This window comes from Dipteris shenzhenensis, chromosome 25 (genome assembly GCF_047967505.1).
Source record: "Dipteris shenzhenensis isolate YYH24624 ecotype China chromosome 25, Dip_SZ_1.0, whole genome shotgun sequence".
NCBI classification, from domain to species: Eukaryota; Viridiplantae; Streptophyta; class Polypodiopsida; order Gleicheniales; family Dipteridaceae; genus Dipteris; species Dipteris shenzhenensis.
In genome coordinates this window covers 36,095,250-36,121,075 of record NC_141620.1, presented here as the reverse complement: position 1 = coordinate 36,121,075, position 25,826 = coordinate 36,095,250, and the positions used below count along the sequence as shown (strand labels likewise).

The window sequence follows — 25,826 nt, the reverse complement described above, 5'->3', positions numbered from 1 at the left end:
CTCGATCTCTCTCACCTGGGCACATGAGATCTTTTTCAAGCCCTCCAGGCAGGTTCGCGCTGAGGTGGCAAACGGAAGGCCATCGGAAGGCCAAACCTTGCCTGGTGCAAAATCGGATATACAGGCAGGTAAGGGTCAAGCAAGGATCCGGCAACCAATGAAATGCTCACAGAACACTCCCTTTTAATCCGGCAAGGTCCAGAATACACAGGCAGGTAAGGGTCAGCAAGGATTCGGCAACCAATGAAATGCTGCCCTCAACCTCACAGAACACTCCTGAGCCTGTGGCCGTCCAAAATACTTTAGGCAAGCATGTGCCGGTAAATCCGGCAGGCAATTGAAATCGGAAATGAAACGGAAATAGAACGGAAGCATACCATGTGCCCAAGCGCGCTCTCTCTCTAAGGCGGAAGATCAAAAGCAACAAAAAGGTGGATCATCACTGATGCAAGCTTTTTCAGTTTGGCTCGCCAGAATTTTCGCTGAACACTTTCTCGCCAGATCTCGCTTCTGTCCAGTCAACTTGCCTTTTCAGGAGACTGTCTCTGGTTTCTTGTGGGAAATCTCATTGGTTTCAATTGCGATAAACCAGCGACCGACACTGTTGGACATCTGAGCTTCCCTTTGTAATTCACCCTTCATCCCTTCGAACCTCCTCTTCAAATCCTTCGTCTTCGCATCTTTTTGGGCTTGCGCGAATTGCCCAACTCACTACCTCTCATCCTCACCGTTGTTTCTCCATGGCGCCCTCTCCTAATTCTCACGAAAATCCTTACCGCTCTTCAAAATCTCTCAATAGGTTATCTGTCTTTGCTGGGCATTTCTCCGGCTCAAACTCTGAGCCGTCAGCTATCGTGGAACGTTGCAATACTCTTTCTGTAGACTCTCAGGTTGCTCCTGGGAGCGGGGAAAATTCGCTGAAAGTGACGGATAATAGAACTGGAAAAGAGTACGAAATTGCTATTAGCAAAGGCGGAACAATAAAAGCCACAGACTTCAAGAAGGTACCCTACTTCATGTAATTTAATTTAGAAAGTTTTATGTGCGGATTCAATTTTAGTCTCGCAATAACTTTTCAATCCAAATAATAGAGCGGTGGCGACACTTCGCGCTCTTTCACCCGTATTTATACTTTGCTCTCTTGAGCCTATTCTGTAAAGTGAAACTAAGCTACTATTGAATAGCTGTATGCAAAATCTTGCTATAAGAGAAAACCTTCATAGTGAACTTGAGCACATGCTGGGATCAAAGTTGGGTCTCCTGACAATCACTCGAGGGAGGGTTATCTAAAGCAGGTTCATTTCTCGTGATGTACCAATTGTACCTTCGTTGACTCAATTTTTGCTTTGTAGCTAGAAAGTGAAGGTTGAGTATACAATCATTATTCTGGATGCTCATGAGGCCTTGCTTGGCATTGATAATCTATGTTTTTACATAATGATAGCTGATTTAAAAAAATAATATGCTGGTTTATGCCTCTCTCTCTCTCTCTCTATATATATATATATATATATATATATATGCATGAATTTCAAAGGTTTTGACAGCCAGAGCCCTAGGAGCTTGTTGAGAGAACTGAAAATTTGAGGAGTTGAAATTTTGGGTAGTTGAAAATGTGTTTGCTGTGAAGATAAGTTCTCCTTACGTGTCTTTGGGAAAGTGGCATGATATTAGGCTTGATAAGGACACTCCAAACTTTTGACAAGGAAAATTGATACGAAAAGGAAGGAATTTAACACAGGGCATCTTGTCGAAAATTTAAGAGTTAAGTTGCCCTTTCCATGATTTAGCCAGATTTGTAAGCAAGTGGATAAATCTTGTTTTGGGGCTTGTTGAACAGATAACGACAGGTGGAGACAGCAACGGTTTGAAATTATATGATCCAGGCTATCTGAACACAGCACCTGTGCGATCATCGATTTCTTACATTGATGGAGACAAAGGGATTCTTCGGTACAGAGGGTATCCTATTGAGGAGCTTGCAGAAAAAAGTACATTTACTGAGGTGGCCTATCTCTTATGTAAGCAGCTTTCATATTCCTTTTGCAATTTAAAGCTTCTTACAGTTACAGTAGAAATTTCAAGAGAAAACCCAATAGGGGGCTGCCCAAGGGGCAAGTAGGATGGGTTGTAGCATATGTAGCAAGTTTGATGAGACAAGGAGATTTACAGTGGTTTATTGTTATTATTTCATCAGCATGTTCCAATAACTTTTACCCAAGGGTTCTCTTTGGTGAAGGCATAACTAGAAGAGCTGTGGATTGGACATGATGATTCGTTTGCATGCATTTCCTTGTAGAATTATCCTTGTTTTTTATATAACTAGGGGATGTTTTCAGTTTTAAATTTTCATATGTCGCCTGGGTGCTGGATTTTGGACCTCAACGATGCTTGTTGTTTGTAGTGTATGGAAATCTTCCGACACAAGATCAATTATCACATTGGGAAGCAGCTATCGCACAACACTCAGCTGTGCCTGCAGGCGTTCTGGTATGTTCAGTGTTGATGCTTCCTGTGTTATGTTCAGAGAGGATATAAGATTCACAATTTGATAGATTCCCTTGTTGTGCTTAGATGATCTTTCTTTCATGCTTTTTAATATGTACCTGGGTAACAGCTCCACTTCCATTAAACCTGCTGTCAGAAGCATCCAATGCTTACAGCTTTGGATCAGTGGAAGTCTTAGGCTGATCATATGGTTGTCTTCCTACCTCTGCAAATCATTATCTGGTGTTACAGTACCTAGGACAACAGACCTGTGTTTATGATCAAAGGAGAGCTTGTTTAAGCACAACTGATTTAGCCATGCAAAATATTAGGAATTTTGTCGAGGTTTCATGCAACTCTCTGTGTTTGCGAGCATAAAAGTCCCAGACAGTACAACTGTTGTACTTATCTGGCTCTCTGTGTAGAGATTGCTACAAAACTATAATTACAGATTGGAACCAGCCACTCCCTCAATCGTTTTGGGACCCTATCTTTTCGCTTGATGCCATAGGTGAAGCTTAGGCTAGATTTAGCAAACTGACAGAAAAAGTCATATATAGCTATTGACTACAGGTTGCAGCTCTGTGGATAGCTGAGAGCTGTGCAGGTCTGAGTTGTATTGTTGCACTCACCTGAACTGGTACCAGCCAGAGCTTTCACAAAGACTTTTCCTTTTTGTGCATGACATTTCGGAGATGGAAGAGTTGCTGCGCTTCATTAGTGGTTGGGACTGGGCTCTGGTCTCCGATGTGAGGGCTTACAACCCTGAAACCATTGAGCAAGCTGCCCAACTTGCGGAGGTGTTTGAGCCTATGTATGCCTACAAGTACAAACGTGTTACAAGCAGCCCACATGGGACTGCGTGTGATGGTGAAAAGAAACCCAAGATGTTTGACTGGCATGATAGGAAAGTTGCAGCAGCACCATTTCCAAGGTTTCCCGCAATATTGGGCCTTTCAATACAACTTGGATGCACTGTCCCCCCTGATCCCACGAGATGAGATCAATTGTATGATACGGTTGGATCTACTCAAGCTCTACACGTCACGGACTTGGGGGCGAACCAAGAGTTCCCCACTAAGCAATAGTTCTACCACTACCTTGATGACAAAAGAGTTTCACATGCAATGCGAATTGCCAGTGGACAGATGCGGATCTCATCCATCGGTTGAGGCCCGAGGCAAGGAGAGCTGCAAGAACTCCCACAGAGCAATGGATCTGTAGGCTTGCATATTCAAGGAGGTAAAGACAAAGGAGCATTTTCTATGTACTTGCCAGCCTATTATGAAATCCAAGGACAATACCAATTGGCATAGAGATCTTACCCCATCGAATGAAGTAGAGTCTGTCAGGGAAACTATCGAGTGTATTGATAGGCTTCAGGCTCTAGAGTCAATCATGAGAAAGCTGGGGTGCAGGGCATAAGTCTAAACTGCCTGATCTAATGCTCCATCAGGACTGTTAGCTAATTTCCAAAGGGAAAATATTCAGACTTCCGCTGATTCCTCTCGCCTTTGAGGTCTTGATGAAAGACAAACGGGAATTCGTAGATAATGTTATCTTGGTTGAGACTTGTGATAAGATTTTGTAGAAGCTGAAGCAATACAGAAGGATGGAGTTAAGACACATGCAAAAATGTCTCATCCAACTTGGGTCCTCTCAGGTTTGCAGTGGTTATCTTTTGGAAATGGTCAGATGGGAACATGTCAGAGTACATTCTTAGGATAAAGTTGGTTCTGGATGATTAATTGTGTAATACCCTCTGTGCCAAAGTGATTTCCAATGACATGTAAGCCCAAAGATCAACCCTATATAATAGTGTTTTTGTTTTGCATGTGGCATAAGCTGGCCAAATTAGTGTTGTTTAAAGAACTTTTCCTATGATTGATCACCGAGGTAAACTTACTTTCCGTGCTTTAAATGTCTTGTTGACTGTGAGTGAACTTTGGTGATGAGGTGTTTCTTTCTTTTTAATAGTGCTGATGTTGCTTGTAACTTTTGATTGGGCGGGTAGACTGTGATAGCATCTTTACCACATGATGCTCACCCAATGGGGGCTCTTGTTGGGTCGATAAATGCTTTATCTTCGTTCCATCCAGATGCAAATCCTGCATTGAAGGTATGGCTGATTCTCATGATATGTGGTGGCTTGTTTTCTGCTGAAGGCATCTGTAAACTGTGCAGTTTTGAAGGTTTGACTAAGTTTCCTCATAATGCAGGGCCAAGACCTGTACAACTCAAAGGCTGTTCGCGAAAAACAGATTGTTCGTATACTTGGAAAGGTAAGGCTTTGGTAGTACACAGTAGGATGAGAGATATTATCATGAGTGTCATGTATTTCTTGGTTCTCTAATGGCAGTTATCTCCCTTTGTGTCTGTGTACCTGTCTTCAGCTCCATGGAAGAAACGCTTGGGCTTTCTTACATCTGCTTTTTATTTTATATCAATGCTAAAGGCACTGAAGCTTTTATAATCGAATGCTGTGGTTTTGTCACATTAGCTGCATTCTCCTTGTATGCAGGTACCAACCTTGGCAGCTGCAATCTACTCTCGAATGGCTGGCAGACATCCTGTGGCTCCATCTAGCCAGCTCTCGTACTCTGAAAATTTCCTCTATATGTTGGACTCAATGTGAGTAAAATTGCTGCAGTGTGCAAATGCATTATCTTGGAAAGCTTACCTTGTCTGAAATATGGAAGTATTGACCAGTTTAGTCAGAGTAAGGGTTTTGCACTTTTTGAGACTTCAAGATTACATGGTGCATATGTTTTGGACATGATGTCTAATAATAATGTCATATGTTTGCGCAGGGACAATCGATCATACACTCCTAATCCACGTCTTGCTCGCGTTTTGGATATTCTTTTTATATTGCACGCTGAGCATGAAATGAATTGCTCTACAGCTGCTGCACGACATCTTGCCTCCAGGTCCAACTTTTTATCCTTGGAGTGCTTTATGGATAATTATCTATCATAAGTTTTTTCTTTAATGTTCACTTATACAAGATCTTTTGTAGAACCCCCCCTCCCCCCACATACACACACACACACCCCGTTGTTGGCCTTCTTCCCCCTCTTTCTCTGCCCACCTACTTGTTTGATCCATTTATTTGAAGACATGGTCTATTTGACGTCCCTAGATATTCAAGATGTATCCTTTGAAATCACGCTCCATTTCATATCCAATCTCTTTCATTTCTCAAAGATTTTCTTAATATGTAAGACTGGATAAAGCTAATACCTTCTAGGTTGGTACATACATGCATGGACATGTATGTTCCCCCCCCTCCCCCCCCCCCCCCATATAATGTAGCCGCATATGCTGAATATGTTTGTGCCCATAGTGTATAGGATGTTGCGCTCGTCGTGAGGGAGGTAAGTTCTATATGAGCCATGCTAAGATCTCATTGAGTATACCTTGATGTCCTTGGCTTAGCTGCATGGACTAATGAATGTGATGCTGCGAGGCGGATCCCATTTATAAGGCATATAGGGTGTTTTTTTTTTTTTTTTTTTGCCGAAAAAACAGTGCTAATTATATTACTTCGAGAACAAGATACAAAAGGTCAGCTTGTAGCTGACGGGCTGCGTTCACAAATCGGACACAGCCCTAAAAGGTAACACAATAAATCACTCTCTCACGTCGGGATAAGGCGAGTGTGAATGAACAGCCATCGGGGTGGTGAGTAGCGCCACCGAAGGCCCTGCGAAGTCTGCTCGAAGAAGAGGCCCTGAGTGTTCCAAGTCCGGAGGAAGCGTCTCCGCTTCTCTTGACCGGACCGGGAATCTCCCTAAATCTGGTCCCACTGGCCTCTGAGGGTATGAATAATCTCGCACCAAATATCAGTCATGATCTGGGCAGTCGATAAGGAGGTGCCACCGAGGATCTGCGCGCAACGCGAGGTCCAAATGTGCCACCCTGCTATGCTGCTAATAATCTCCCAGACTGGCTGCCTTTCCTGAACTCCTGTATCCGCCTCTGCTAGGTGCTGCGGGATACCCTCGAGCAGCCCCCATGTATCCTGCGTGATAAGGAAAGTGGGGTCCTGCTGGCATGCCTCGAATAAGTGATGTAGACCAGGTGCGGTGCTGCACCAACAGAACGCGCCCCACGTGATCAAGCCTAGCTCTGGTGCTGCGCGAGTGAGAATCCCGAAAGTCCACCTCCACACTTCCTGGGCGCGAGTGCAGCTCCACAGGCAGTGTTTTGGTGACTCCTCAACCTCATGGCAGATCTGACAGCGTCCGTCCTGGCCTATCTGTCTCAACCAGCTCCCCACCGGAAGACCTTTGTGGGCGAGAAGCCACAGGAAGTAGGAGATCTTCCGCGGCCGCCAGCTCTCCCACAAGGCCTTCTAGAAGGCCTGCAAAAAGAATCTGGAAATACCCTGTGCATACCAACTGGGCCGCTGGGTGGGGGGGCGGCGGCTCTGCATCCTCCCAAGAACTCGCCTGCCCAAAGTCGTGCTGTAGGCAAAGGAGGAGGTCGGCCCCTGTCCTGTCACAACCTCTGGCCAGCTCCACTCTCCTGGGGCCCAATCAAGCTCTGACAAGGCCCGCCCCTCCCAGAGCCAGAGTCGCCAAGGCATATAGGGTGTTAAGCTTCCATGCCTAACCATCTTTGGATGGTTTAACTAGTTGTCGTCTTTTGCCTCGTCATCTCTCTAGTGCGTGGGATTTCATTGGAAGAAGCCCATGATCCTCTATTGTTGAGACACATTTAGTTGCCTATCTTGTGAGATGTGGACCTTTGGTCTTGGTACTTAATGGTCAATCGTATGTTTGTAAGCCTTTGAGTAAATGGACAATGATACTGACTTGAGATCTCATGTGTTGCATCAACAGATGGTCCTTGGTCTCCACCTCTTGCATGCATCAACATATAGTCCTTGGGCGCTGATGACATCAGTGGGGATGTCATAGTAGCTAGTCCTTGCTATGCATGATGGAGTTTATGGTTTTTAATCTTATGAGTGACCCTCGTGAGATTGAAACCGCACTATGTTGTGTTTTTAGAGGATGAGTTTGGGAATGTTCCTGGATTCATCTAGGTATGTGCTTCTGCCGTATTAGTGGACATGCAAATTTCACCTTGTGAAGTTTTCGTCCAAGTTGCGGCCTGCTGGTATTGCGATAATTCTTTCTATCTTAAATGGTGCGTTGCCCTATCAGCTAGATTTAGATTCAGATGCTCGTTTGGGAGAGACTAAAATGAAATCGTTTAGACTTCACAAAGTAGTTGTAGCTTGAATGAAGAGATTTGGACTACTTTTTGATTAGCCTTCTGCTAGCCTTCGTCATGGCTGAGTTTGCCCTTCACCTCTGGAGTGACGACAGAAACTTAGTACGAAGACTTTGTATAAATGGATGCTCAAGTATGTAGTATGTGTGGGTGTGTGGATTTGTATGTGTGAGAGCATACTTTTATACTATGGTCTACACCCACTGTTGGGTGCCGCCGATGACGTCAATGGGGATGTCATAGTAGCTAGTCCTTGCTATGCGTGATGGAGTTTATGGTTTTTAACCTTATGAGTGACTCTCGTGAGATTGAAACTGCACTATGTTGTGTTTTTAGAGGATCAGTTTGGGAATGTTCCTGGATTCATCTAGGTATATAGTCCTTGTTCTCCATCTCTTGCATGTGTCTTAGGAGCACAATCTTAACTCTTGGTGGAGTCATATGCGTGGATGCTCATAGGTTGCCTCTATCTCGACGTCAGATTTTGATGATGCGCTTAGGAATCCACCTTATTATCAAATTAATTTAGAATTGCAACTTTAATGTCTTAATAACATTAAAGGAATTGATGCAACCATGCATCATAGAAAGCAAACCATAAAGGAGAGTAGAGTTAGAGGATGTTACACCACTAACCATATGGGGTGTGAAGTTGTGAACAAGTTGCCATGTCTCCTACTAGGGATGTATCCTTGGCGTGTTTCTTCATTTATAACTGAAATAGGAGATACAAAGTGTACAGAGTCTTGGTATAGAACAACTAAGGACTCTAATCCAGGGCTTGTAACATTTGAGAAATACAAAAGGATTTTCAAGTAGGAGATGGCAAAAATCTCCACAATTAGAAGGTTAAAGAAAGCCAATTATGCACCTACTGACTGGCAACAATCTTTCGTTAATAGGACATCTCCAAAGAGTAGCCTCTAGCGATCAGATAAGCAAGAACACATTTCAACTGACACACAAACACTACACTATAAATTAAAACTTTCCCCAAGTGTTATCTAACATGTGCTAGTGCAATGCATGGCTAAGGCGTGACATGTCATTATGATTCAATTGGCCAAATGTTGCAGAGACCATATTCACTAAACCTCACGTACACTAATGGTCTCGAGTCCCCTTGTTACTATGTATCTGCCCTATCATTGCCGAGGCTCACCCACAAAAATGTTGTTTAGACCATATTCCCTAAAACTCATGTATAGTAATGGTGTCAAGTCCCCTTGTTACTTTGTATCTCCCCCATCACCGCCAAGGATGACCCCCCAAGCTGTTGAAGAGTGATGGTAAAATTACCAAGTGAGCGTGCCTTGCATTCTCAGTTTTGGGGGTCGTGGAAACCGTATTCAGCCATACACTAATGGTCTCGAGTCCCCTTCTTACTTTGTATCTGCCCCATTCTCGCCAAGGATCACCTCCCAAGCTGTGAGCTCTCTGTGCGTGGTGATAGAGGTTGATCTGTTTATGGTCTCTGTACTTTGTATAGCTCCTAATGGCTCTAACCTCTCAGCAAGAGGTCCACCACATGCAATAGCCATGACCCTCTACTCACTAAACACAACCTGAAAGGACCAATAATGTCCGCACTAAAAGCTGAGGGCAGTCTCTGAATTGAACTTGCTGACCCGGGTTGTGTATAGTTTTGCCAAAAAGGAAACCTACATACAACTCAGTAGCACGTATAGCAACCAAAGTAAAGGAACATCGGAAAATATGCTGTAACCAGGCGGTACACTCAATTTTTTTGATGAGATCCGGGTCCCAGCGCTTGCTCCACGGCAATACGGATTGTATGAGGTGCAGATCACCAAAATAAATTGGAAAATATGCTGTAACCAGATGATACACTCAAATTTTTTGATGAGATCCGGGTCCTGGAGCTTGCCCCACGGCAATACGGATTGTGTGAGATGCAGATCAGCAGGTTTGGGAGTGTCTAGATAAACCGTTTTAAGTGAGGTAATGAAGTGGCGCATATAAAGACCATCCTAGTACCAAGTGGGAGACCTAGTTCCTAAAGTAATCAGCTTCAACAACCCTTTGAGTGTCAGTGGGGACTTGAGTTCATTTGAAAGATTCTTCAAGATGCTCAATGAAATAACCCTTGGAGTGCCAGGTTATGGATTGTGTCACTGATGCATTTGTCTACTCTTGTGAATGCAATCAAATTTCTAGATTTTGAATTCATGTACAATGCATATGGATAGATGCCTGCAAAAGATGCTTTTTTTGAGAATGTACTTGGTGAATTGTGTGTTGTGTTTGTAAAGCACCTCATTATGATATGCGCAGGAATTGACACCATTATGATATATGCAGGAATTGGCGCTAGATTCTTACATAAAAATGCATTCATACACATATGTATGTAAATGCGTACATACTACAGATAGAGCATAATGCAAATGCTAAAAGTCTTCTGAAGAAGAGTGAGATCATGAGTTGACATGTAGAGAAGGCTTAAAGCTTAAATTGACAGCAATAGGAATATTCAAGCACCATAGCATTATGTGGCGTAAGCTCGATTTTTTGACAATAAGATTTTCTTTTTAGAGACCACAGCTCATTTGTATGTCTTTTTGTTATCACTGTAAAAAGCATTTTCTCATTTTTCCACTTTCAAGTTTCCTTATTCCTGATGGCAGTCATTTCTTTTAAGCAAAATTAAATTGAGCATAGTACCTGATGACATTACAAGTGGGTTTCCCTGTATATATCTAGACACTGAAGATGACTCTATTACTAGAGCAGAGAAGCTGAGACTTTCTCTGTTTCTGGTATATGGCCAGACATTGCAGGTGGAGTGTTTTGAAATTGATTTTGACAATAAAGGAAAGTTAAGAAAAAAGGTACAATGAAGGTGTGGTCAGTGGCATTTTCCCTTGTGGTTCAAATCAATTGAGCCTCATTAAAGCTCCACAGATGGGCAGCCAAAAGCCCTTGTGAGATTTCATTGAAACACTTTTAGGTGTGAAACTTCTAGGTCGTTGGCTTGAGCTGGTTCCCCCCCCCCCCCCCCATCCCTAGTGCATGGCAGTGGGGTCCCTTTTCGGTCCGGTGTGCTCAGGCTCTCCTAGGGATGCCATTGCAGCATGCCGCTCCGCCAATGGTCATCATTTTCAGCATACAAGTCTGCTAAATTGCATTTTCAGCCAACATTTATGCCTTTCTGAAACTGCTCTACAGGTCCATTCATTGGGATTATTGCGGTCACCTCCCCAGAGGGGTACTTATGAGCTCCCAAATGAGGTGTACAAGAAGCATGGTTTGGGTTCGAGGGAAGCCACGTGGGACAGCTGGATTGCCTGTGAAGAATTTTTTATTGGAGCACACTATTTTTTGGCCTTGTTTCTTGGTAGAGAGTGGTGCATGTGTATGTGTTGGAGCATGAGGTTTATTAAGAATGTTTGCTGAGGAGGCTCATCTAATAATGTTTGCTGAGGAGGTTTCTATTATTTCCTGTCCATACTGAAGAAAATTTTATTTTGGACTTGTAGGCCTCGAAGAGTGGGATACACAATCTTACCTTTCTCTCACAAAATGTTAAATGATGTTTTCCCTCCTATGTCGAGTCTCTCCTTTTAACTCCTTTTTGAAAAATTTTCCCTGTTTGCAAATTGCACTCTAAATGTATTAAGCATCCCTTTTTACTCATTTTTGGAAGGTTCACGCATTCCTTGATTGTGTTTTTATTCTTCAATAATGTTAGAACCTTCTCTGATGTGATCGTTTTTTAACTCTTCTTGTCTCACTTCATGGGTTATTGAAGCTCAATGATAATCAAGTGTGCCCTCGTCTATTTGGGAGCAAGAACATTGCTTATAATGTCTGTCAGTTCGTGGTATGCTGTCGAGGAATTTAGAAATCTGCTTACTTTTGCAGTGGGGTTGATGTTTACACTGCCATTGCTGGAGCAACAGGTGCTCTATATGGACCACTACATGGAGGTGCCAATGAGGTTTGGTTTTGACCTTAGACTATGTTTTGAGAGCCCCCCTTCTTTTCTGCTTTAACTAAAACAGAAGACAAAGTATTTCTTTCTACGAACATGTTTGTATTATAGAACTAACAGTAGGCCCATGTACATGCTGCAGGCAGTTTTGAAAATGCTCAATGAAATTGGAAGTGTCGATAAAATCTCAGAGTTCCTTGATGGTGTCAAGAACAGGTCAATCTTCTCTTGTACATTTTGATATGTTTCCCTGGTGTGCATTCTCAAGGCAACACGATTGCTTATGGTTGAAGGGGAGTCAAATTGTCCAGAACGAGGGAAAAACTATGGACTGGTTATTGGGTTTCTAATTACAAACAATTGCCTTTAAAGTAACAAGATTTGTTTATTTCAATATTTCTCAGGAAGAGAAAGATGTCAGGTTTTGGGCATCGAGTGTACAAGAATTATGATCCTCGAGCCAAGGTTTATCTCCTTGTATTTAAAGTCCTAGTTTCTTGCTCCTGATGTCAAAATATTGTAAGATATTTCCATAGCATGTATAATGCCCAAGCATCCTGTTTTACAGTATATAGATTCTTGGTAGTTACAGCTTCTTGAGTTTTAATGAATTACTAATGACAGGTTATAAGAAAGCTTTCTGAAGAAGTTTTCTCGATCGTTGGACGTGACCCTTTGATTGAGGTTCTCCCTTGCATTACAATAGCTTTTGAGACCTAGAATGTTCAATTGCAAACAAGCAGCCTCTTTCCAGTGTTTGGCTTGTTTTATTGACTCTCCTATGTTAGCTTTTACCATTCGAAGAATGTTTGACTCATTTTATCTTACTTTGTATAGGTCGCAGTTGCACTGGAGGCAGCTGCTCTTTCAGATGAGTATTTTGTCAAGAGGAAACTATACCCAAATGTTGACTTCTACTCTGGCCTGATATATAGGTGAGTAATGCATATAATCTGATTGTCATTTTATGTGAAATGCGTGTTGTTTAGCTGCCATGTGCCGAATTACGTTTTGTTTTGACATTGTTCTATTGTGTGCATCTCCCAGAATTCCTGAATGTTTTCCCAATTGTTTCGAAATATTTGCCATTAGTTGTTGGGTGTGTGCATCTGTAAGCTGATAAATGTTAGTCTTGACATTATTTACTGTATTCTACCTGCCAGAGCGTTAGGGTTTCCACCTGAGTATTTCACAGTGCTCTTTGCTATACCTCGTATGGCTGGGTATCTTGCACACTGGAAAGAGTCACTAGATGATCCAGACACTAAAATCATGCGGCCTCAGCAGGTCGGTTCCTTTTCTTAGGCTGCTACATATTGATGTGGCGAAGGGTTTCGAGAAATTCTGTGTGTTCTAAGTTTTTCTGCTCATGTAAAATAAAGAATGCCTGGTTTTTGTGGCAGTGGTATACTGGTGTATGGCTGCGCCACTACAATCCTGCTGACAGTCGGTCTATTTCAGAAAAAGAAGATACATTTGGTGAAATATCAACCTCTAATGCAACCAGACGCCGGAAAGCAGGGCTTGTTGCATAATTTTTATGTGGCCACAAGGTTTCTCATAAGCCCGGCACTTGAATTTATTTGTCTTACTGACAACATCACAGTTCTACGGTGTCTCTTCATGAGCAGGCTGCTAAAGGAATGTTGATTATAAATGTGCTTGTTTCTAGCACTCATACACCATGTAGGTTTCAAAGAAAGTTCCAATAATTTTGATTACAGTGCCAGATGGATACTTGAATATATGAACCTTAAAGATTCAGTTATTATTGGATTCTATCTTCTGATTTCGATCTCCATGTGTAACCTGAATTTTTCTATGGCAACAATAACGTGTCCGGTAATGCCCATGCATGGCAACACGTGTGCATGCTCTACCCTTAATGTTTGCAAATGCCATCTAGTCATAATACTTTACCCATTGTGTGCAAACACAGCATGATCGAGGAGAACATTCACAAAGACCAGAAAGTACTCATATGAATGATTTAATGGTCATTGTGAGTGAAGGGTTGTAAGGCTTCTCTGCCTACTTATTAAGACTTACAAGCAGATTGTAGATGGGAAAGTGGGAAGGAAGAATTAGTATAAAATTCACAGAAAACCAAAAACTTTGAATAAATTATTTTAAGTTAATCAGATTCAGAACTGCATGAAGCCTCTCTTTAGAAAAAGGGGAGGAAAGTATATTATAGGCATGGCATAGGGTCTAATAATCCCTTCTATAAGGGATATCTTGACGAGTGTGTTTGCAGAGGGGACACAGGTGGAGATAACGTCTGATATACTGGTTTTGAGGTGTTTTTTGTTGCATATATCTTGGGTGCCTTTGTAGTATTTGTGCACCTCTTCTAGCATGTGTGAAAACACGTCCTTGTGTTGTGGGGAGAGATTTTCAAGGAATGGTGAAGATTGCTACTGTTGGTCACTTATTGTGCTGCGCTTGCATTGTTGTTGACAAAACTAAGATTGCCTAGAGCAATTGTAAATTGACAACTAGGACAATTGTTAGACTTGGTAGGCAACATAGTCGCATGAAAACCGGTTTCAACCTGTTCGAAACCTCGAAACGTGAAATAGACGAAACTTTTTGAAACAAGAAGAAACACTCTCAACGAAACCTTTGTTTCGCCCAAATCAAAATACATGTTTTGCCCCATTTTTTCCATGTTCCATATGCTTTTAAGTTTTGACTACATAAATATTAAATGGTCACATATCTTTTATGCCCCTCTAAGGGTGTATATTAAGCATCAATTCGAAATCTCTCTTTCGTTTGAAAAGTTGAAATGAAACTTGTCGAAATGACGAAATGACGAAACACTGTATTGGTTGCAACGAAGGAGGGCAAGGAGGGAAGGTTGCTATTATTTGCTCATCCAAGTCAGTTGTCACCATTTTATATTCTACCAATGAGGGTATGGAAGATCCCTAGACAAGCCATGGTGGACTTGAGATTTCTTGGTGCATTGGATTTGTAGATTGAGGGATCTAGCTTAAGAGTGCTTCTCTTCAAAATCATGCAAGCCAAGGACAGGTGGCACATTTTCCACACGACAATGTCATCTTTCAGCTCCCCACAAAAGAAGATTATAATCATCAAGGAAGAGGCAACAGAGAAGAAGAATGAAACACAAGCTAGATGAAGAATATGAGTGTATTGAAATAGCTAAGAGTACAATCACAAACAATATTGTGCTATTTATATAGAGGAAATTAGCATCCTCTTCAAAGAAGATGGGCTTCACAGGGATAGAATGCAAGCACAACATTGCTTTTAGCTCTAAAGAATCACAGTTGTCCCAATGTTCTTTGAAACAACCCTCATGCTTTTATGTGCTTTCTATTACGCTTTCAAACATTTCTCAAGTGCTTTTATGTGCTTGCTTTGAAGCACTCCTCATGTGCTTTTATGTCCTCTTTATTGTGCTTTCAAATATTTCTCATTGGTTTCAAAATTCCTCATTTGTGTTTATGTGCTTTCTATTGTGCTTTGAAGTAGTCCTCATATGCTTTCTATCATGCTTTGACATAGTCTTCAAAAGCTTTTATGTGCTTTTTATTGTGCTTCAAAGCAGTCCGCATCTGCTTTTTGTTGCATTCTATTGTGCTTTAAGGCAGTCTTCATGTGCTTTTTTGTGCTTCATGTGCTTTCTATAGGGCTTTTAAACATTTCTCATGTGCTTTTAAACAATTCTTGTGTGCTTTAAATTCACAATCATGCTCTTTTATGTTTTTATTTGTGCTTTTTGTTTACTTTGACCTCATGTGCTTTTATATGCTTTCTATTGCTTTGAAGTTGTCGTCATGTCCTTGTATGTTCTCTCTAATGTGCTTTCAAACATTTCTCATGTGCTTTCAAGCTCCTTATGTGCTTTTATCTACTTTCTATTATACTTTGAAGCAGTCTTTATGTGCTTTTGTGTGCTTTTACATGCTTTCTATTTTTAACATCATGTGCTTTTATTTGCTCTCTATTGTGCTTTCAAACATTTCTCATGTGCTTCTCATGTGATTTTATGTGCTTTCTATTGTGCTTTGAAGCAGTTCCATGTGCTTTGAAGCTATCCCTTGTGGTTTTAACTAGTTCCCATGCCCTTTTAAGCGCTTTCTTTTGGCTTTGGGATGCCCTTATGTCACCAACCATATGTTGTTGTTTGTGTTGATATTAGGGTTGGTGAATATAGAGGGGTATTTCTAGTGTCTAGTGGTGGAGCTTAAATGTTTGTCAATATGGCCCTTGCCCTAAACGGGACCCCTTGAGATCCAGTTTGACACACGTTGAGAAACATTTATCTCTTGATAAATGCAAGGGCCACATTGACAAACATATTGACCTTGCTTTTATTTGCTATGTAAATTTAGCACATTTAAGCAATGGTCATGTGCTTTAAAGGATGTTCATATTCTTCAGAGCACCTCCATTTGATTTCTCTAATAGTCATGCATAATCTACAGACAGAGTTCTTCTTGAAGTTCAACTCAATGCATATTGATGTAATTATAGGGAAATGTTGTTTCTTTTTTTAAATCTTTTTTCCTTTTTTTCCAAAAATGAGGGTTTGTATTAATATGTCAAATGAGTATATACATTTGTCTATAGTAGCTATTAGCAAGAGAACCTTCTCAGAGGGGGAAGTTGATCTTCTCTTAGCGGGTTAGAGCTAAAGAGAACCGAGAACCAGATTGAGTCCTGGCTGCAGAAAGTACCTGTTTTTCTAAAGAATCCCTTCCAGTTAATATATGGTCGCATAATTTATCAAACTCTCCACATGCCCTTCCACAGTTCCGATCCTTTCGCAACATAGGTTTCTTGACCAAAAATAAGAGACCCTATGGGTATATCTTTCTAGTGTCTACATCGGTCTAGTTTGACTTTCCCCAGATTTTTTTAAATGACGGTATCCTAATTTGATTTGGGCTTTTGATAGGATTTTAGAATCCATTGAGCCATAAAATGTACTGAGGATTTTTCAATATTTACCACTCCTAGTCCCCCTTCGGCCTTAGGAAGAGTGCAAAAGTTCCATCTTACCTTAGAGCTTTTATTCTGATCTAGGGAGCCCACCCACAGGGAAGTTCAGAAAAGCCTATTGAGTTGATTAATGTGTTTTCTTGATGGAAACCAACAAGCTATAAAATACAACATGAAAGGGTAAATGTAGCGATTTAGAACAAATTTCCTCCTGGCTAGGGACAGTGGCTAGGGACAGTTGAAGGCCTTGCCACCTATTGATTTGTCCATGACCCATTCCTATTTGTCTTTGATCGTGCATCTGAAACCCATTGGAATCTTGAGGAGACGAAAAACCTCTCCCTGCCTTTAATTAGAGAGATTAAAGGCAAGATGGGTCTTCTCACAAAATCCAAGGAAAAGGGGTGCTTGGGGTAGTTGACATTGACTAAGCTGCAAAGACGTTATTAGATTCTCGGATCATCAAAGTAATAGTGCCTACTCACATTGTTACTTAGAAATGCGGACCAAATCATACCAAAAGGAGCCCCCAAATTCACGAAGTTTCCCCTCTTTCTACCTTATGAAGCTCCAAACCTTATAGGACAAAGGGAAGACCCCTATGGAAATGGCAATCCTTGTGGAAGGCCTTTGAGGACACAAAGTGCCATATTGTATTCTTAGGCAAGATTCTTGGAAGGCGGCATTCATGGCTCTTGAGTCCATGTGGGTGCCAATGATTTTCAAGGACAACCCTCTCAAGATAGAGACTTTGAGGCAGCCAAAATGATTTCAAAAAAGGGCTCTAGATCTAGGGATAGGTTTGGGACAAGAAAAATATGAGGTGGAAATCTCATGACATAGTAATGGGCGAGATTGATTGTGGAAGGGTGAATCCTAGTGGAAAGGGGGGCACATCCTTAAACTGTAAGATGGAATTTTGTTGGATAGGTAGCTCCCACTTTTTTCCCCATTCCTACTACTCCTTATATAGAAGAAGGAATAGGAATGGAAAGATGGATTCACAAAGTTATGGAGCAAATCCATCGCTCTGAAAAAATCTCCACTTTACTTTGGTTGATTCTTCACATGGCATTTTGGACAAATGCTAGAGGCTTGGCCATTGGCAAGGGTGATGGCAGCTCTAAGAGGTGCAGATGCTGTAAAGAGGACATTTTCTATCTTTTAGTTGCCTACCCTCAAGCTAGAAAACTTTGAATTTTTTTGTAGATATACATAGGAGAGCACAAGACTAAAAGCAATTCTCCTTGGTGATGCCTGTTAAGTCAAATAGAAAAGTTGGGTGTAGATTAGAGCACATGCATTGTGGTATATATGGATCAATAGAAACAAATTTCCATTCAAACATGTTGATTCTAATAAAAAAATATTCTTCTCTTTTTGGTAGGACAAGAACAAGAGAGACTTAGCCAAGCTATCATGATGATTCACATGATCAACTACGCTGAGGTGGATGCCTTTACATGGAGTAGGAGATAGAGTGGATATCTTCCTCCACCCCTCCCAACCCCTAAGGGTTTGAATATGCGGCCCTTGTTGATCCTCCTTGAGCACCAACTGCCACAACTATCATGGATGAACCTATTTGAAAGGTGGTATACTTAAAAATTGGTTATAATTGGATGCTCCTCTATTTTGAGTTTATCCTGTGATGAAGATTTTGGCAACTTCAAGAAACCACCCTGTGTATGGATCTTGTTTCTATTTTTATAGTATGCAGCAATGGCATGTCTACATTTTGGTAAAGCTACTCTTTTTTTAAAAATACTCCGCTTGTGGAGATATGAATTTCCAACTTAATATTTTCACTAATAGAATATAAACAACAATATTTATCTTCTCAATAAAAAAGCATTGAGATATGACAAGTCACCAAGACTAATAATGAAAGACAACTGGGGAGGAGAGTGCAAGCAAGGCTTTTGCTATGTTGGTAGTTTGTACTAAAAAAGCCATTATGAACATCATTATTGTCTAATGATTGAAGATCTAGGAACAATCATTCTTTCACATCTGGTAAAGTACATTTAATTCTCAATGGAGACTATGAAAAGTGACTCTAATATGTACTACCTATATTTTGATATTAGTACATGAGGCCATATACAATGCAATCTAGACCTTTGTAATGACACTTGATCTTATTATCATTTTGAGAAAGAAATAATATTTTTGTAGAATTGTTTATGCATGAATGACTCACACATATGTAGGAGGCCAACAATCAGATAGTGAGAGGTTCTTTTAGAAATCCAAATACAATAGAGGATTTGCTCAATTGATTAGACACATAAGATTGATTGTAATGCACGTATCATGTAGATCACATTCCATAGGAGGTGACTAGCATGACATATGGAATGAGATCAACATGGAAGTTTGATTACAAATGATGTTGAGTATCTAAAATTGTATTGGAATTCCTTGAAATGCATATCTTCAAAATGGAAACGTGAAATGCCAACCTATCCATTGAGTTGAGTCATTTGTATAAAAGACACCAAGGTTAGTGATCAAGAAGTCATAGATTCTTTTTTAGTCTGGTCTTTAAGTTTATCAAAAAATAAATATGTGCCATCCTTTTTCAACGAGCATTTGTAGAGGTTATCATTAAGTAATATTGTATTTTACTCATTGTATTGTGGAAATATCCATTAGGATGACTCCAGCTTCTCAAAGAAGATAGAATTCCTAGATTTATTCTCTTTAAAACATTGTCTCCAAATGCACAACTTCATATGTATACGTAAAAAAACTCATGAGCAAATACTATGAGCAATGTTGCATCCTTTCCAATAAAGTGCATGTACTTAGGCATGGGCTCACGTCTCCTAGGATTCAAGGTCATCATAAGCACCCCATTCATATTGTACTAAGATGGTCTTTTTCCTAACATTTGGGTAAGATTGATAGATAATGTTTGTCAAGATCAAGGAAATACTAGAGAAGAAATCCTCACATTCTAGGTATATTTGTTTCATTTGCAAGCTTAGTACTCTCTTGGTTTGCACACTTCATTCCCACTCAAGTCTTGATGGGCGGTATTTATCAAGGCACAGAGAAGAAAAAAGAATGTTTTTAATTATATTCATGTCCTGTAGCTAGGAGCTTAGACATACTGGTAGGCCATTATCCTAAAGGTTTGGCGAGTTTCATTATCATTGTGGTTGGTTTTAAAATATTCGAACTATCACAAGCATCGTCTAGTGTAAAGACCTCTAGCCCATGGTGTGGAAACCCAAACATACAAGCATGGTCTTTGTCTCAAGGATTGGGTGAGTTTAGTTAATAGATGGCATCTATCAAGATAAAGCAAAGAAAAAAGAATGAACCCTCAAATATTTATATCAAATCAATTAGCTTGGAATTCTCTTGTTTTGCACTTCATTCATTCTTGGTAGACGATGTCCATCAAGTATATCTAGGAATAAAAGAAGAAGGAATTCCCACATGTTAATTTCTTGTGTCTTATTCATTCACTCTTAATGACGGACAATGTCCATCAATATAGAGGGAAGCATGGAAACAAAATCCTCACATGCTTTGCATATTTTTTTCATGGTTAGCATAGGGTATGGATCTCATTATCAATAGTACCATGTACACTTTGCTTGTATTTCCCTAGGATAAGAAAGGCAAACATAAGATATCCCTTATTTGTTGTCAACTATGGGCGGATGCAGTCTACTAAAACTATTGGCCATGTAGATAAATATGCTCAGCATAGACGGATTCACACCATCCATGGTGGTCCCAAGGTGTAAGCTACATGCCTCCTCTTCAAAGTCTCACCACATGTCCTCTACATGCTTCCATGCAATACAAATCCAGAGGAATACTCAAAGTATCATTGACAAAACAATATGGAGCATGCCATGTCATCAAATGAAGCCATGATTACAAAGTTCATATCTTTTCGACTTCTCTATGTCAAATGCATAGTTTTTGTTTATGACATTTAATTGTTACTATTCATTATCTTCTAACTTAAAGGTAGCATATTGTGTAAATGATCTAATGTATTTTTGACAAGTCCTGATGAATTTTCTAAAAGTTGTTCTATTCAAGAATGCAAGCATGAATCATCTTTGGACTTTGTCTTTAATCTATATGTTCTAAAAACATTCTAGCATACGTATTCTTGTTCATCTCTTTTGGAGTCTTAGTACCCCGTAAACACTTACAATCCTACATGTTCAAAGGTTCAATCAAATTTGGCAATGAATATATTTGGACTTTGTCTTTAATCTATATGTTCTAAAATCATTCTGGCATACGTATTCCTGTTAACCTCTTTTGGAGTCTAAGTACCCCATAAACACTTACAATCCTACATGTTCAAAGGTTCCATCAAATTTGGCAATGAATCTATTTGGACTTTGTCGTTAATCTATATGTTCTAAAAACATTTTGGCATACGTATTCCTGTTCATCTCTTTTGGAGTCTTAGTACCCCGTAAACACTTACAATCCTACATGTTCAAAGGTTCCATCAAATTTGGCAAGAATCTATTTGGACTTTGTCTTTAATCTATATGTTCTAAAAAAATTCTGGCATATGTATTCCTGTTCATCTCTTTTGGAGTCTTTGTACCCCGTAAACACTTATAATCCTACATGTTCAAAGGTTCCATCAAATTTGGCAATGAATGTATTTGGACTTTGTCTTTAATCTATATGTTCTAAAATCATTCCGGCATACGTATTCATGTTCATCTCTTTTGGAGTCTAAGTACCCCATAAACACTTACAATCCTACATGTTCAAAGGTTCTATCAAATTTGGCAATGAATCTATTTGGACTTTATCTTTAATCTATATGTTCTAAAAACATTCTGGCACATGTATTCTTGTTCATCTCTTTTGGAGTCTTAGTACCTCGTAAACACTTGCAATCCTACATGTTCAAAGGTTCCATCAAATTTGACAATGATGTGGCCTTTGAAGATTGGGCACATGGATAGAAGAATTCATTACCTTAGACTTCACAACCATGGAACTATGTAGTTTGCAAATGTGAAAGATGAGGTGACCATTTGGCACGTGACTAAAGGACGACATTCTCATGAATAAAAAGATAAAATCATTGATTGAAAGTATTGATACTGCTTGTTGAGAAATGAGCTATCAGTTATAGATCCAGAGCAAAAGGTTGCCTAAATCCAATAGCCCATAATGAAACAATGGTTAGTGTGGGAGTTAAAGACCACTGTGCCTTGACCCTGGTTATGTACAATACTTAAACACATATATATATATATATGGATGACATAGAAGATTAGAGTGTTTTGCACCCACCAAAACTTCTATGGCTCTCTCTTCTTGCTCTCCCTCTCTCTCACCTTCTTCCATTCCACTCCATTGTTGAGATCTCTCAACTAGTATCAGAACGTGGGTGTTCTAGCTACTTATTGCCATTGCGATTGCTATTGTTTTTCCATTGCAGTTTGCATTTTCTTTTGGGCCAGATTTGCTCATATGGATGCATAGTATATGCACGAGTCAGATAAATTTTGATGCTTTGAGTGTTGAGATTTTGGTGATATTACCCTCCATTATGACAAACATGTTTGGATGCACATGGTATTTGGTGTGATTCTTTCTTGTAGGTACTAGCATTTGGGATTTTGCTTTATTTGCATCATGGCATCCTCTTCCATTCATGAAAAGGAGTTTTCAGCATTAAAAAGATTGATGGGACAAACTTTTCTTTATGGAAAGAACAGATAAGGGATGTGCTTATTCAAAAGAAGCAGATTAAACCCTTGGTAGGGATTGAAGCTAAGGCTGCAGATATGTCCGAGGATGATTGGAATGAGTTAGATGCATTAGCAAAGTCTACTCTTAGACTTCATCTTGTAGAGTCAGCTTATTTCATAGTAGTAAAAATGAGCAGACTACGGAAGATTTGTAGAAGAAATATGTGCCACTTATGAGAAGGAAACTGCCTCTAATAAAGTTTACCTCATGAAGAGGTTGTTTGAGCTGCAATGAAGGAACGGGTCTCCATTGCTTCTCACTTGAATGAATTCAATATTATTTTCAGCCAGCTTTAGGCACAGAAGATGATCTTTGATACAGAGACTAAGGCAATATTCCTCTTGTGTTCATGGCCATCTTCATGGGATACCTTCCATACAGCTGTTAGTAACTCTACACTTGGTGGAGTACTAAATTTTGATGATGTTGTGGGTAGCTTGTTGGCCGAGGAGATTGTACAAAAGTCTATGGATGGCAACAAGCAGGTTGTAGCCTTAAATGTCCAAAGGGGCAGATTATAGTTCCAAGGGAAGTCCAAAGAAAGAGGGAAGTCTCGTGCCAAATCAAGGGTGCAGAACATTGAGTGTTACCACTGTGGCAAGAAGGGCCACATGAAAAAGGATTGCTACCAGCTGAAAAGAGAGGAAAAGGATAAGAAAAAGAATACAAATTCGGGAATGAAGAGAGTCCTAGGGAGGACAAAGGAAAAGTGAAGATCGAGGAGATCAATGCAGTCACTGATGATAGTAACAATGACATTCTCTTCATGTCTAGCCTACTCGTAGACTTGCTTACCACTTCAGATGATGCATATCCCTAGGATTGGATTGGGATTTTGGTGCTTCATTCCATGTTACTCCCCATAGGGAATGGTTATCCACTTATGATTGTGGAAAGACAAGGTGTGTGCATCTTGGAAATAACTATACATGTGACATAGTGGGAGTAGGTGAAATAAAGTTTTCTTTTGCAAATGGGTCTGCATTTGTTTTGAAAAATGTGAGACATGTGCCTAAGCTGAGCAAGAGTCTTATTTTAGTGGGTCAGCTAGATGATGTTGGTTTTTAGACCACTTTTGGCTTTTCAGAGTTGGAAAGTTTTGAAGGGGTCTATGGTTTTGGCAAGGGATGCCAAGTGTGGGACATTGTATCCCTTACATGTATCAGGGGCGTCTGATCATGTTGCAATAATCGTGTAGCCAAATACTTCTTTGTGGCATTCTAGCTTGGGGCACATGAGCCAAAATGGAATGAAACTCTTATGCCATTTGGGTTATGTACATCATTTGAGTTTTTTTATTTTGAATTTTGTGAGCACAATCTTTATGGGAAGTAGACTAAATTAGCCCATAAAAGAAGGGGAAAGAAAGAGCTTGAAAAACTTGACCTTGGGCATTCAGATGTATGCGATCCCATGCCTACATGGTCATTAGGTGGGGCTGAATACTATGTGACATTCATTGATGATGCAACTAGGAGAGTGTGAGCTTATGCTATAGCTCAGAAGAGCGATGTGTTCCAGGTATTTTAGAAATGACTGGCTTTGGATGAAAATCGGTCAAGTAGAACACTTAAATGCCTATGGATTGACAATGATGGAGAGTATCTCTCTCATGACTTTCAGCATTTCAGTGATACACATGGGATCAAGAGGAAGCTCATGTCCCCTAGAGCAAAATATAGTTGTTGCAGAATAGATGAATTGTACCATTCAGGAAAGGTTGCAATGTATGCTTTCTAATGGTTTTTCGGCTGAGGCAATGAAGACTGTAGTGCATGTGATCAATAAGAGGCATGGAGTGGCAACAAGCCCTCTTACTCACATATATGTATATTTGGGTGTGAGGCATATGCACATGTGCCAAAAGAGCTTCAGAAGAAGTTAGATCCTAAGTCTAGGAAATGCATCTTTCTAGGTTATGGTGAAAGTGGAGAGATGGGCTATCATTTGTGGGATCCAAAAGCAAAGAAGACCATACGAAGCCATGATGTGGTCTTTAGTGAGAAGAAGATGCATAAGACACCCATGAGGGATGTGGAAATGAGGAGAATCACTTTCTAGAATGTGAATCCACCCAAATATGTTGATAGACAACAACCTGTTTATGCATCAAGAAATGGTTCCACTAGGTACGCCCATAGGCACACAATCAAGCGAAGATGATGGTTCATCTATTACTGGAAATGCTGAGCCAAATGTGGCTGATATGCAAGCAGACAAGCTGAAATGCCCTTGAAAAGATCAGCTAGAGTATCTAGACCGCCTAAGAGATTTGTTCTAGGGGTAGACTATGTGATGCTTACTGATTGCGGGGAGCCTTCTTGCTATAGGGAGGCTATGATGCATGAGGATCAGCACAAGTGGGAGTATGGTATGCAATCAAAGATGAATGTAAATGATCGGTGGGGATAGAGCTAAAGCAACGACCCATTGGGGTAGAGCTATGGCAATGACCCATGGGGATAGCAGGTCAGCGGGATAGAGCTAAGGCACCTTGTTGACACTTGTTTGACCGGAGGGATAACTGACTGATAGTGGGGATAAGGCTAAGCTAATGGGTCAATGCTTGATCGCTCGATGGGATATGGGTCATGGGGATAGGAGCTAATGTGATGACCCGTGGTGGGGATAGGAATGCATAGTGTCACTGATTGGCTTTTGATGATTCTTGACAATTTTGGAGTTTCTATTCAAGTTTTTTTGTGATAGGGGAATGCTAACGTACTAGTCTTCCTACTCAATGCAAAAACAAGAAAGAAAAACAATATTTGAATGCAAAATGAGAGATTTCTTGAAGAGGTGACTATCAATACACAAAACCACTTCCATTTTCAGCATGATTTATCATTCTTGGTCGTTTTTTGTGAGTTTTTACATCAATAGAAAATGATAGCTTCTTCTTTTTTCCTTCAAAAACTCACACTTATTCACTCATTCCACTGCTACAACTCCACTAACAAATCTCCAAGTTAAGCTTGAAATAACGTGCAATGGGTAGAGGACAAGAGAAGGCAAGTGCTATGTAAAAGCATACCTTGAACTCCCCAACAATGGTGCCAAGATGTGTAGTCTCGATGGTGACTCACGTGTTGTGGGGATCTTGAAGGAATGTCGATAGAGACTCCACTCCAAGCTATTCCTTGTGATAGCAATGCAAAGTACGAGCTATCCACAAGTGTCACTCAAGCGACTCCCAGATTGCTGCAATGTTTTCCATGAGAGAAAGAGGAAAAGGGGAGATGGGAGAAGAGAGGGAGAAGGGGAGGAGAAGAGGAGAAGGAAGGGGGATGGAGTGGCAAACACAAAGGCACTACAAGGGAAACAAGAGAACACCCAAAAACACTCTTGGAAGAGAAGAGGGAGCTTGTTTTCCAAACTTGTGCATCTAACAATGAAGACCAAA

The 25,826-nt window shown here is 40.4% G+C and overlaps 1 protein-coding gene across 1 annotated transcript; it reads left to right on the top strand.

Annotated features, from left to right (window-relative positions):
* Positions 1-438: 438 nt before the first annotated feature.
* On the top strand, positions 439-13,454 carry LOC147885819 (citrate synthase 3, peroxisomal-like). Its single transcript, XM_087396355.1, has 14 exons — positions 439-1,004; positions 1,841-2,021; positions 2,405-2,490; positions 4,502-4,606; positions 4,707-4,769; positions 5,009-5,118; positions 5,298-5,417; positions 11,617-11,692; positions 11,829-11,902; positions 12,091-12,151; positions 12,311-12,370; positions 12,524-12,621; positions 12,850-12,973; positions 13,090-13,454. The coding sequence occupies exons 1-14, from the start codon at positions 741-743 to the stop codon at positions 13,219-13,221; spliced, it is 1,554 nt and encodes a 517-aa protein (XP_087252481.1). The 5' UTR covers positions 439-740; the 3' UTR covers positions 13,222-13,454.
* The last annotated feature ends 12,372 nt before the right edge of the window (positions 13,455-25,826 follow it).

Coding starts and splice junctions, on each gene's coding strand:
- LOC147885819 (XM_087396355.1), top strand. CDS start 741: ATGGCGCCCTCTCCTAATTCTCACGAAAATCCTTACCGCTCTTCAAAA. Junction 4,607..4,706: donor ATGCAAATCCTGCATTGAAG/GTATGGCTGATT, acceptor CTCATAATGCAG/GGCCAAGACCTGTACAACTC. Junction 4,770..5,008: donor TTGTTCGTATACTTGGAAAG/GTAAGGCTTTGG, acceptor CCTTGTATGCAG/GTACCAACCTTGGCAGCTGC.